Source organism: Scyliorhinus canicula, chromosome 19 (assembly GCF_902713615.1).
Source record: "Scyliorhinus canicula chromosome 19, sScyCan1.1, whole genome shotgun sequence".
Lineage (NCBI taxonomy): Eukaryota > Metazoa > Chordata > Chondrichthyes > Carcharhiniformes > Scyliorhinidae > Scyliorhinus > Scyliorhinus canicula.
This window is the reverse complement of record NC_052164.1, coordinates 96,966,189-96,979,404: the sequence shown is the minus strand read 5'-3', so window position 1 is coordinate 96,979,404 and position 13,216 is coordinate 96,966,189. Positions and strand designations below refer to the sequence as shown.

At 52.3% G+C, this 13,216-nt stretch overlaps 2 protein-coding genes across 11 annotated transcripts in view; one reads left to right on the top strand and one right to left on the bottom strand.

The window, feature by feature from the left end:
- Window positions 1–1,600, bottom strand: part of bace1 (beta-secretase 1) — a 121,833-nt gene extending 120,233 nt beyond the window's left edge. Inside the window, exon 1 of the mRNA XM_038778490.1 lies at window positions 1,346–1,600. Coding sequence (XP_038634418.1) covers window positions 1,346–1,600 — 255 coding nt within the window. The remainder of the gene's footprint in view (window positions 1–1,345) is intronic.
- Window positions 1,601–2,666: 1,066 nt separating this feature from the next.
- Window positions 2,667–13,216, top strand: part of LOC119954478 (centrosomal protein of 164 kDa-like) — a 261,857-nt gene continuing 251,307 nt past the window's right edge. For 7 of the 10 annotated variants that reach the window (XM_038779755.1, XM_038779752.1, XM_038779751.1 and 4 more), the window contains exons 1-2: window positions 2,667–2,868; window positions 10,005–10,110. The gene's annotated coding sequence lies outside the window, so the exon portion shown is untranslated. Of the gene's footprint in view, window positions 2,869–10,004; window positions 10,111–10,137; window positions 10,330–13,216 lie in introns of those variants that run through there. The other 3 variants (XM_038779748.1, XM_038779747.1, XM_038779749.1) reach the window with 2 other exon arrangements.

Here is a 13,216-nt window from a genome sequence, read left to right as displayed (position 1 = left end):
AAAAGAATCCCCGATCGCCCTCCTCAGCCGCCCCCCCCACCACACCCCAAACCCACACCCCTCCCCCCTTAACGCCCATGCTGGACAAACCCAGACCATTTGCGACATGCAAAAAATGCCAGCATAGCATTTTGGCAGTGCCAACCTAGCACACTGGCAGTGCCCCTGCCACCTGGCAGTGCTAGGCTGACACCCGGGTTGAACTGCAAGGGTACTCAGGTGGCACCAGCAGTGCCAGGGCACCACCCTGCCCAAAGAGCATGCAACTGGATGCTTCCGATCCCCTTGGAGATCCCCGTTCCATCAGGTCCCCGTTTGTGGGGACCAGGACCAAACGGTGCTCGCCCAAGGCACCTGAGGTGAAGGGATTGAATTCAAAAGCCTCAAGCACCTCGGGAATCTGCACACTGGAGTTAGGCTTACTGGACCCTGGTTCGATCCCGGCCCCGGGTCACTGTCCATGTGGAGTTTGCATATTCTCACCGTGTTTGAGTGGGTCTCACTCCCACAACCCAAAGATGTGCAGGGTAGGTGGATTGACCACGTTAAATTGCCCCTTTAAAAAAGAAAATGAGGCTTACTGCCTCACCCGAATATGCAGATTTGCCAAAAAGTGATTCCGCCCGTTACGGACGGGATTCACATCACTACGTCTCGTGAGATTGTGTTTAGATGCCGAGAGCGGGGTCTTCTGCTTTTGCGCCGCAGCAAACTGCTTTTCTAGCGCAGTGTAACCGGACAATCGAACCCATGGTATTTCTGGAGTAGATTTAAATTAATTATTTATTACGAATGTTACTTATTAAGTGTAGCCAATTTTGTTACTGTATTTGGATATGTTATTGTCATTATTGTTGGATACAATTTACAGTGCAGAACACATATATCAATTAAACAACTTTCGATTGCAACCTTTCTCCTCCAACTTAAACATTAAAAAAAATAAATCCCATACTTTTCTTGTCTCAGGAGGAAAAATCCCTCCCTTTCCACACTCCGTCCCCCACACCTGGTCATCTGTCTTTGGTTCTTAAGTTTGCTGCATCTTGTTGCAGTCTCTCCCGGCTACAGTTTAACATCCAACACATTCTCCCTCTCTTCATTTCTGATGAAGAGCCAGACAGACTCGAAACATTAACTCTGTCCCCTCTCCAGATGCTGCCAGACCTGCTGAACTTGTCCAGCGTCCTGTGTTCTTGGTTTGAGATTCCAGCATCCGCAGTATTTTCTTGATCACAACATACATCATTATTGATGCCAGTTTTGTACATGCAGAGACGGGTGGAGGGCAGGAATGTAAAACATTATGATTTATATACATTAAAGCACAGCTGCAGAATCTTACCTTCTGAGGGGGTGTCCCTATTGTCATCTCCACATAATATCCCTGTCCGGATTTCCCTCTCAGGTTATCAATCATGTCCATAAAATTGACACTTTGTCTCCGGCCAGCCTCGTCAGCAGCTCTGTGGAACCTGCTGGGGTTCCCGATGTCATTTTTCAGAGGGACCTTGATCCCTGACTGCTCTCCATTGCAATACAACCAGTCAGTCACAGAGCAAACCAACAGCAGCACACGAGAAAGGGGACAAGAATTCATTTCGATAACACTTTTCCACCAGCGTCCCACCCCCCCCACCACCACCTCGTCCTTTTTCCCCCCTCGAGAAATGACAAGTGAAATTGCACAGCAGCTGCCTGCCTGCAAAAATGGGATATTTATTTAAACCCCTCTCGCACTACATTGAGACATTTGAGGGTGGGAAGAAGGCGACCTCTCGGGTGCTTCATTGGTGGGTTTGGAAAGAAGGGCATTTAAACAAAAAAAAGGCAAGGGGGGGGGGGGGCAGAAGAGAGGTGAAATAATCATCACTCTTTTCATAGGGGGATGGATCTTGCTGGAGAGTCTGGGCAGCTGCGGAAAATGCCCTCATTGTTCATCATTCCACTGTTTTCTGAGGCTGTGGGGGTCGGGGGCTCCCTGGGATAAATGGTGCTGAGTTCCAGCAGCGACAGGCAGGCAGCATCAGCGGAGCCTGGACAAGTCTTCCCACTGTCTCTCTCTCTCTCTCTCTCTCTCTGCTTCCCCACTCCAGCGGAAGAACTATTGTGGATAGAGTAAAATACAGGAATGACGCTGGGAAAAGCAAAGGGGGGGGGGGGGGGGGAGCAAGGTTGGTAAGGCCCTCTGGGTCTTGTAGTTCCTCGTCTTATTGCTGGGAACGTTTTAGAAGTCTGCTCTGCATCCCCCCTACTCACACACACATTCACAAAATCTTTGGAAATGATATAATCTGCTATTGCTATTGCATTTAAATAAATCCCTCTAAATGCTTTGCATATTCATTCGTGCTTTTGAAAGGTTTGCCAGCAATGAGGCAGTCAGGGTCATATCTGGACCCACTCGTGCTGAAATCTCTTTGCTCCTCAGTTCTATTCCCCCCGCCCCCCAAAAACACTCCTCCCTCTCCTGTCTGCAGATTGTCTAGTCTGAGCTGGAAAGACTACAACTCCCGGCGGACGGTACGGCACTGATGCGCGTGCGCACCGCGTCGCGTTTGAAGGGGCGGGACACGGGCGGGCTTGACTGACGGCCGACCTGGCCAGTCGGGATCCAGCTCTCCGCTGAATGGCTAGTCCCCGCGGCCAATCGGGCAGTCCGGGAGGGGCTTCCGGGGGCGGGACGCGACGCGGCTCAGAGTCAACCGTGGCGCCGGAAGTGGTGTTTGTGTTCTGTGTTTTTAATGTGATCCAGTGAAGCGATAAAGCGGCGGCTGGCGGGCATGTCTGACCGCGCCCGGGGAGCGGTGGCCTCTGAACGGAGGCGGTTTCCAGGCGCCTGAAGGCACTGCGGGCTGGGCTGCTCAGGTAAGCGGCCGGTTGCTATGGCGGCGGCAATGGCGGCGGGAGGAGAGGCGGAGCGGCCGCTTCAACCCATCACCCCCCCCCCCCCCACCCCCCCCACAAACCCAACTCCAATCATCACCCCCCCATCCATCACCCCCCAAACCCCAATCATCACCCCCCAACCCCAATCATCACCCCCAACCCCAATCATCACCCCCAACCCCAATCATCACCCCCAACCCCAATCATCACCCCCAACCCCAATCATCACCCCCAACCCCAATCATCACCCCCAACCCCAATCATCACCCCCAACCCCAATCATCACCCCCAACCCCAATCATCACCCCCAACCCCAATCATCACCCCCAACCCCAATCATCACCCCCAACCCCAATCATCATCCCCAACCCCAATCATCATCCCCAACCCCAATCATCATCCCCAACCCCAATCATCATCCCCAACCCCAATCATCATCCCCAACCCCAATCATCATCCCCAACCCCAATCATCATCCCCAACCCCAATCATCATCCCCAACCCCAATCATCAGCCCCAACCCCAATCATCAGCCCCAACCCCAATCATCAGCCCCAACCCCAATCATCAGCCCCAACCCCAATCATCAGCCCCAACCCCAATCATCAGCCCCAACCCCAATCATCAGCCCCAACCCCAATCATCAGCCCCAACCCCAATCATCAGCCCCAACCCCAATCATCAGCCCCAACCCCAATCATCAGCCCCAACCCCAATCATCAGCCCCAACCCCAATCATCAGCCCCAACCCCAATCATCACCCCCAACCCCAATCATCACCCCCATCCCCAATCATCACCCCCATCCCCAATCATCACCCCCATCCCCAATCATCACCCCCAACCCCAATCATCACCCCAACCCCAATCATCACCCCAACCCCAATCATCACCCCAACCCCAATCATCACCCCAACCCCAATCATCACCCCAACCCCAATCATCACCCCAACCCCAATCATCACCCCAACCCCAATCATCACCCCAACCCCAATCATCACCCCCAACCCCAATCATCACCCCCAACCCCAATCATCACCCCCAACCCCAATCATCACCCCCAACCCCAATCATCACCCCCAACCCCAATCATCACCCCCAACCCCAATCATCACCCCCAACCCCAATCATCACCCCCAACCCCAATCATCACCCCCAACCCCAATCATCACCCCCAACCCCAATCATCACCCCCAACCCCAATCATCAGCCCCAACCCCAATCATCACCCCCAACCCCAATCATCACCCCCAACCCCAATCATCACCCCCAACCCCAATCATCACCCCCAACCCCAATCATCACCCCCAACCCCAATCATCACCCCCAACCCCAATCATCACCCCCAACCCCAATCATCACCCCCAACCCCAATCATCACCCCCAACCCCAATCATCACCCCCAACCCCAATCATCACCCCCAACCCCAATCATCACCCCCAACCCCAATCATCACCCCCAACCCCAATCATCACCCCCAACCCCAATCATCACCCCCAACCCCAATCATCACCCCCAACCCCAATCATCACCCCCAACCCCAATCATCACCCCCAACCCCAATCATCACCCCCAACCCCAATCATCAGCCCCAACCCCAATCATCACCCCCAACCCCAATCATCACCCCCAACCCCAATCATCACCCCCAACCCCAATCATCACCCCCAACCCCAATCATCACCCCCAACCCCAATCATCACCCCCAACCCCAATCATCACCCCCAACCCCAATCATCACCCCCAACCCCAATCATCACCCCCAACCCCAATCATCACCCCCAACCCCAATCATCACCCCCAACCCCAATCATCACCCCCAACCCCAATCATCACCCCCAACCCCAATCATCACCCCCAACCCCAATCATCACCCCCAACCCCAATCATCACCCCCAACCCCAATCATCACCCCCAACCCCAATCATCACCCCCAACCCCAATCATCACCCCCAACCCCAATCATCACCCCCAACCCCAATCATCACCCCCAACCCCAATCATCACCCCCAACCCCAATCATCACCCCCAACCCCAACATCACCCCAACCCCAATCATCACCCCAACCCAATCATCACCCCCACCCCAAACCTCACCCCCCAACCCCAATCATCACCCCCCAACCCCAATCATCACCCCCAACCCCAATCATCACCCCCACCCCCATCATCACCCCCAAACCAAATCCATAGCACCCCAACCCCAATCATCACCCCCAACCCCAATCATCACCCCAACCCCAATCATCACCCCAACCCCCATCATCACCCCCAACCCCAATAATCACCCCCACCCCAATCATCACCCCCAACCCCAATCATCCCCCCAACCCCAATCATCACCCCCAACCCCAATCATCACCCCCAACCCCAATCACCACCCCCCATCACACCCCAACACCCCCCATCACACCCCAACACCCCCATCACACCCCATCACACCCCAACACCCCCCATCACACCCCAACACCCCCATCACACCCCATCACACCCCAACACCCCCATCACACCCCAACACCCCCCATCACACCCCAACACCCCCCATCACACCCCAACACCCCCCATCACACCCCAACACCCCCCCATCACACCCCAACACCCCCCATCACACCCCAACACCCCCCATCAAACCCCAACACCCCCCGTCAAACCCCAACACCCCCCGTCAAACCCCAACACCCCCCGTCAAACCCCAACACCCCCCGTCAAACCCCAACACCCCCCGTCAAACCCCAACACCCCCCGTCAAACCCCACACCCCCCGTCAAACCCCAACACCCCCCGTCAAACCCCAACACCCCCCGTCAAACCCCAACACCCCCCGTCAAACCCCAACACCCCCCGTCAAACCCCAACACCCCCCGTCAAACCCCAACACCCCCCGTCAAACCCCAACACCCCCCGTCAAACCCCAACACCCCCCGTCAAACCCCAACACCCCCCGTCAAACCCCAACACCCCCGTCAAACCCCAACACCCCCCGTCAAACCCCAACACCCCCCGTCAAACCCCAACACCCCCCGTCAAACCCCAACACCCCCCGTCAAACCCCAACACCCCCCGTCAAACCCCAACACCCCCCCGTCAAACCCCAACACCCCCCGTCAAACCCCAACACCCCCCGTCAAACCCCAACACCCCCCGTCAACCCCAACACCCCCCGTCAAACCCCAACACCCCCCGTCAAACCCCAACACCCCCCGTCAAACCCCAACACCCCCCGTCAAACCCCAACACCCCCGTCAAACCCCAACACCCCCCGTCAAACCCCAACACCCCCCGTCAAACCCCAACACCCCCCGTCAAACCCAACACCCCCGTCAAACCCCAACACCCCCGTCAAACCCCAACACCCCCCGTCAAACCCCAACACCCCCCGTCAAACCCCAACACCCCCCCGTCAAACCCCAACACCCCCCCGTCAAACCCCAACACCCCCCCCGTCAAACCCCAACACCCCCCCCGTCAACCCCAACACCCCCCCCCGTCGAACCCCAACACCCCCCCGTCGAACCCCAACACCCCCCCGTCGAACCCCAACACCCCCCCGTCGAACCCCAACACCCCCCCGTCAAACCCCAACACCCCCCCGTCAAACCCCAACACCCCCCCGTCAAACCCCAACACCCCCCCGTCAAACCCCAACACCCCCCCGTCAAACCCCAACACCCCCCCGTCAAACCCCAACACCCCCCCGTCAAACCCCAACCACCCCCCCCGTCAAACCCCAACACCCCCCCCTCAAACCCCAACACCCCCCCTCAACCCCAACACCCCCCCCCCAACCCCAACACCCCCCCCTCAAACCCCAACACCCCCCCCAACCCCAACACCCCCCCCTCAAACCCAACACCCCCCCCCCAACCCCCACACCCCCCCCTCAAACCCCAACACCCCCCCCTCAAACCCCAACACCCCCCCCTCAAACCCCAACACCCCCCCCTCAAACCCCAACACCCCCCCCTCAAACCCCAACACCCCCCTCAAACCCCAACACCCCCCCCATCAAACCCCAAACCATCACCCCCTCCCCCAACATTCAACAACAGCCCGTTTGGTGTTCGGACCCCGATACCCCCACCCCCCACCCCGTCGGACCCCGCCACCCCCACCCCGTCGGACCCCGAAACCCCCCCCCATTGGACCCCGACACCCCCCCCCAATCGGACCCCTCCCCCCCCCCCCCCCCCGTTGGACCCCGACACCCCCCCCCCCTCGTTGGACCCTGACAGCCCCCAACCCGTCGGACCCCCCCCCCCCCCCGTTTGACCCGACACCAGGCCCCCGATCCCCCCCCGCCCCTCGGCCCCCGACCCCCCCCCCCCCGAACCTCGACGCCCCCCCCCCCCGACACCACCCCCCTCCCCACCCTGGAACCCGTCACCCCCACCACCCCGCTCCCCCCCCCCAAGGCTTCTGTACCTCCCCGTCACCGTGAACCCCACCCTCTTGATAGTATCAGCATCAAACCCAACCCATCTGTCACTGCATTACCATCAACCCCCAACTTCAACACAATCCCCCACCCCAACACCCATCAACCATAATCCCATCACTATCATAACCCCAACTCCGTCATCTACCATTTCCTCCAGCTCCACTATGGTCAGTACGCCATGCCCAACCCAACACCAACCCCATGATCATTATCCTCACCCCATCACACCTCCAACTCAGCATAATCATGCCTTTCCACCACGCCCACCAACACTCTTTTCTCCCCCCCCCCCCCCCCCCCCCCCCCAAAAAATATTTCCAGCCCCCTTCTCCCCTCACTTTTTCACAGCACTGGGATTGACCAGAAATTTAACTGGACCTGTGATATAAATAGCGTGGCTATAAGATATGGTCAAAGAGTGGGAATTTGGACTGCATGGCGGCACAGTGGTTAGCACTGCTGCCTCACAGCGCTGAGGACCGGGGATCGATCCCAACCCCGCGTTACTGTCCGTGTGGAGTTTGCACATTCTCCCCATGTTTGAATGGGTCTCACCCCCACAACCCAAAGATGTGTAGGGTAGGTGGATTGGCCATGCTAAGTTGCCCCTTAATTGGGAAAAAAAGAAATTGGGTACTCTAAATTTAACGAAAAATAATGGGAATTTTAGGTACATAAGAGTTGGGAACAAGAAAATGCCATTCAATTGTTTGAGGCTGCTCCTCCTGTCAATAAGTTGCTGATCTGAGATGCCACCTGGGTTCCCAAAGCCTGCCACCATTTCCAAGGCACAACTCAGGATTACAATGAAATTGCCTTCAAGAGCCTGAATGAGTGCAGCTCCAACAGTACACAGGAAGTTCATAACCATCCAAATTAAAGCACCTGTTTGATCTGCACCCCTTCCACCACCTTAAACATTCACTCCCTTAACCACTACCGCAGAGTGGCACCAGTTTGTGCCATCTACAAGATGCACTGTTACAATTCGCCATGGCTCCTTTGACAATACCTTCCAAACCTGTTTTGCCTACCACTTAGAAGGGCAAGGGCATCAAATGCCTTGGGAACACCACCAACTGCAAGTTCCTCCTCCAAGTACACATCGTTCTGACTTGGAACTGTGTAGCTGTTAAAATCCTCAAACTATTCTCTATAACAGCAATATGGGTGTGCGTACACCACATGGACTTCAACAGATCAAGAAGGTGGCTTACCACCATCTCCTCAAGGGCAAATTTGACAACCCATGGGCAAACACAAAAAGTTCCTCTTGGTTTGTGGTATGCTTAATTCTGAGGAATGGATATTGACAATGCCCGGAAGCTCCTGACCGGCTGAGTATTTTCAGCATTTTCGCTTTTATTTTGTACTTCCAGCATCCTCAGTATTTTGCTTTCATATGCAAATACATGATGTGTGTGAAAGTTTAATTTTTATTTCTGACCGGTCCTGTGAGCACAATATTTAAAAGGTGTTTGAACTATTTAGACAAATCACATGACATCAAACCCAGCATGTTACGATAGATTATTTACACAACATAACTTTAATCGAGGCAATAACTCACTTTTGAGAAATGGGTGAAAAGAGTGTTTTCTGGAAACCCACTTGCAAAATCCAAAGGAAAGATCATTAATATCCTGACTATCAACTTCTAGCAGAAAATTAAATAATACAATCGTTATATTTTAGTGTACACGATAATTGGGTAATATGGCCTTAATCTACTTGTTCATTGCATTTCTATAAATGCATCCAGGTTATGCTGTGTAGTATGGCCCCTTGAGGTTGAGAAGGCAAAACTGGTTTGTATGGAGGGGTTAAAACACTGAGTGGGGAGTGCTAATAGGTAGAGCTTATTTGGCAGTCATACCTTCAGCTGCCTGGGCACTAAAGGTACTATATAAATCAAATTTATTTGTTTTTGTTAATCAGGCCGATTAGAGAGGACACATCTATAACAACTGTATTGTTAGGTGATTTCAGTAATGTATATAAATGGTGGGCCTGTCCATTTAAATTCACGACCCTGACCCTAGCTGATTACAAATACAGATTTTGTCGTTCTATACTTGAACATTCCCTGGACATTTAGCAATAATATATTTATTGTTCGAAACAATTAATTCTGTTGCATTCTGTTCCTGTGCTGTATTGAGGTCACAGGTTTGTCCCTGGTATCTCCTGGGGAACTTGTGTGGATTTTCTCCTAATCAGCCCACTGTTTTGAAAGTGCACATGTGATGTTGGGGGAGATTAGATTTGGATTCATCTGTGATTCATTCGGTGGCCAAATTTCCTATTGTTTTCTACGGGGATTCACATGAATTATAGCCACTTGGGCAAATGACCGGAGGGCAGCAGCAATGGAACTGTACCTTACAACAAGTCATTACCTTCTCGAGGGCAGTTAGAAAAGGCAAACAAATGTTGGTCTTGACAATGACTCTCAATGTAATGAATAAAATATAGTTTTTAACAGGGAAATTTGGATTAAAAGAAAGGTGTATTAATAAAAATCCTAATTATTCAAATTAGAAAACCACATGACACAATGTTCCCTTCCAGTGCATTCATTAGTTATTAGTGATTCGGTGCTTCTGCCACTTTCGAGGAATCTCGTTGGTCATGGTAAGCACACAATTGAGCCAATTGTTCTATGTTTGATTGGCAGGGCTCTGGAAATGCTGGGAAAGGTGAACTAGGTGGGAACAAGGATCTGGTCGACTTCAGTTGGCAGCAATGGCTTCATGACCCCTGGCAACCACATGATTTCCATGGTAACCACTGCTGATTAGTCTTTAGCACTATTACTGGTTTGCAGGATTTTGTCACATGAGATCTTCCATTGGTCCCTGGTAACCACATGACTAGCATGGAACAGAATCACAAAGACATTTTGACATCACACAATGCTTGGAACTGATTCTTCATAGGCTAAAAAGAATTCCTTTGAAAAATGTGCGACCAGGGGCTGAAAATAGAAAGTAAATTGAGAGGTGTGTTCAAATTCTCTGCAAATCAATAGATACAATAATGACATGAAAACAATTGGAAGAAATACATTTTAAAAAGCTACATATTCTGTTGCATTTCTCAATGGGTAACTCATGTTCTGAACTGTGGCTTTAAATCTTTACCGTAATCCCTCAAAATGCTGCTTGCTAATTATAATTCATGAATGACTGAAGTAATTTATCACCAACAACAACTTTGCATTTCTATAGCACATTAACAAATACGATGACCCAAAGAGCTTCACCGGAGCATCATCAGACACACACACAGATATTGGGGCAGATGAGCAAAAGCTGAATAAAGAGATAAGATTTAAATTTTTTAAAATGTTTTGATTCAGGCATTTATATATATAAAAAGTCCATCAATTGCTCCGTCAACGGCTGGGCAGGCAATGCTGACCCTTTACCCTCCGCTATCTTGACCGGTGGCGCACAATGATTTTCTTGCTCCAACTGCTCCCTTCTTTTCAGCCCAATTTTGGTGCGTTCATCCACCAGCCCCACCAGTGGATCTAACTTTTCTCCAGCCAGTCCTACAATACGTCCACCCTACAAACGGGGGGGAAAAGTCCAAAGAAATAGCCTCTAACGGAAACTGCCAAATGCGCGACCATGCACACCATGGCCGCCACCGGAAGTCTGCAAAGAGATAAGTTTTAAGGAACGTGGTAAAGGAGGAGGGGGAGGTGGAAAGGTATTGGGAGGGAATGCAATCACTTGGGGGAATCTATACTCCTGAAGCAACTGTTGGCAGTTGCGATGCAAAAGAATTCAGGAATTTTAAGAGGCCAGAATTGGGGAAGGACACAGACCTTGACAGGCTGTAGTGCTAGAGGAGGTAAGTGATGGTAATGTGAAGGGTTTGACTTCGAGGAAACAATGTCAGACTCATTAATTATCTTGGAACAACACTCGGTATTACAGTGTTTGTAATATTGTTTACCAGCAATTTTACAACACTTTTTTTAGGTGCACCTATTTTTTTTTAGACCTTCCCTTCTGCCTCTCAATGTAAATGTTTTTTTTTGCTATATTCCTGCAGTGGATTTGTAATATTGAGGATGTCTTCCATCCTCCCGTTGCTTTTATGTCCTCTTCGTATTTCTTGGTCGCTTCGATGATTATCAAAGATATTCTTTCTCTACCTTGCTGCCCAATGGTTGGCATCAAAGAGATGTTTTCCTCTCAGCTAATCTCCAATAACCATCATCTATGATTTCAACCACCTTGGCCCACCTGAGCAGTTAAGACTCCTTGACTATTATAGTTCCAGTCCCCTCATTCGAAATAAAACTGCAATATTTGAAGTTTTAACTTCATGATTTGCTCTGTATGAAGTGCTGAAATAATTAGATTTATTTTCAGATATCACTTTTTTTGCCAGAACTCCTTGATGGTTGACAAATGACACAAGTTTCCATGCATTTTGGGTATTGTAGCTCCATGGACGTTGAGTGCAAACTTATCCCTTCAGCTGTCTAGTCCCCTGTGCCACTGAGTTCCCTTTCTGAACCGTTCCATCTTTCAACCCTCGTACTTTAAGATGCTCCTTGAAACCCATCACTTTGTCCAAGCTTTTGATCACCTGTCCTAATACCTCTTTATGTGGCACAGTGTCATATTTTGTTTGCGGAGTTCTTTGGTACATTTTATGATATTAAAAGTGCTATAGAAATGCAAATAAGATTTGCATGATTTATTTGTCTTACACAGAATTTCATTTCATAGCAGGAACTGGACCTTCTATGATATTTGCAACTCTGAGACAGTAATAGAACATATGTATAGCAGTGAGAGCAAGATGGACTCAAGTGGGGCTAACTTTGAATGGCTAGTTTTGTGGGTGTGTTTTCAGAATTAATGGGCAGGATTCTTTGATTTTGAGACTAAGTGCTGACGCTGGCATAGAAACAGTGGTGTATTACGACCACAAAAACAGTGCAACTGGTGCACCAATTCAGCAACTCTAAATCGGCTAGCACCATCGCCATGTGGAACACAACCGGTTCCATGTGAAATATCGTGGGATTCGGCGGGTCCGTGATTGGCGCACATGGGGCTCATGCGCTGCAGCCGCACTTAAACAATCCATCCCCCCCCACGCACACTGTCCCAGCCAACACAGTGGCTGCAAGGAGAGTAGCGCCACAGTTCAGGGACGCTGAGCTGGAGACCCTCCTGGACGCCGTGGAGGATGACCCTTTACCCCAGCCCGGGAGGAAGGCCGCCGCCTGCCGTGCCTGGGCGCAGGTGGCAGACGCAGTCAGCACTGTGGGCAACATCGTCCGAACATGGCATCCACACAACCTCCTCAGGGCAGCCCCCCCCCCCCCCCCCCCCAAGAGAAGGCGCCAGGAGAAGGCCACGCACAACCGCCGGGAGCTGGAGAAGACTGGAGCGGGACCACCAGACCTGCGGGCCCTCACCATGCCCGAGCAAAGGGCACTGGACGTGGAGGAAATGGAGGTTGCCAATGCGGAGGTCGGCGACGGGCGAGCAAGTGAGACCCCGCTTAATTGCGGATCCCCATGACACGTTTGGGCACACAACCCCCGCACGCCCCTCAGACCTCACCATACACGTCGTCTTGTGTCTTACAGGACCTGCTGGAGATGGGGCCGGTTTAACCAGAGCCCCCCGTCCCCAGCGTGTGCCAGAGCCCGTGCCCCCCAGATGGCCGAACACTGACGGGCAGAGCAGCATGAACACCAGCCCTCAGCCCGAGACTCAGGAGACCCGGAGTTAGGGTCGGAGGAGGTCATGGACTTTCCGCCACTGCTGTCTCCAACACCCTCCACCATCACAGAGGCTATCACCTCGGTTGGGCACATTAGTGAAGAGGCTCCTGGGACACTATCTGGTGTGC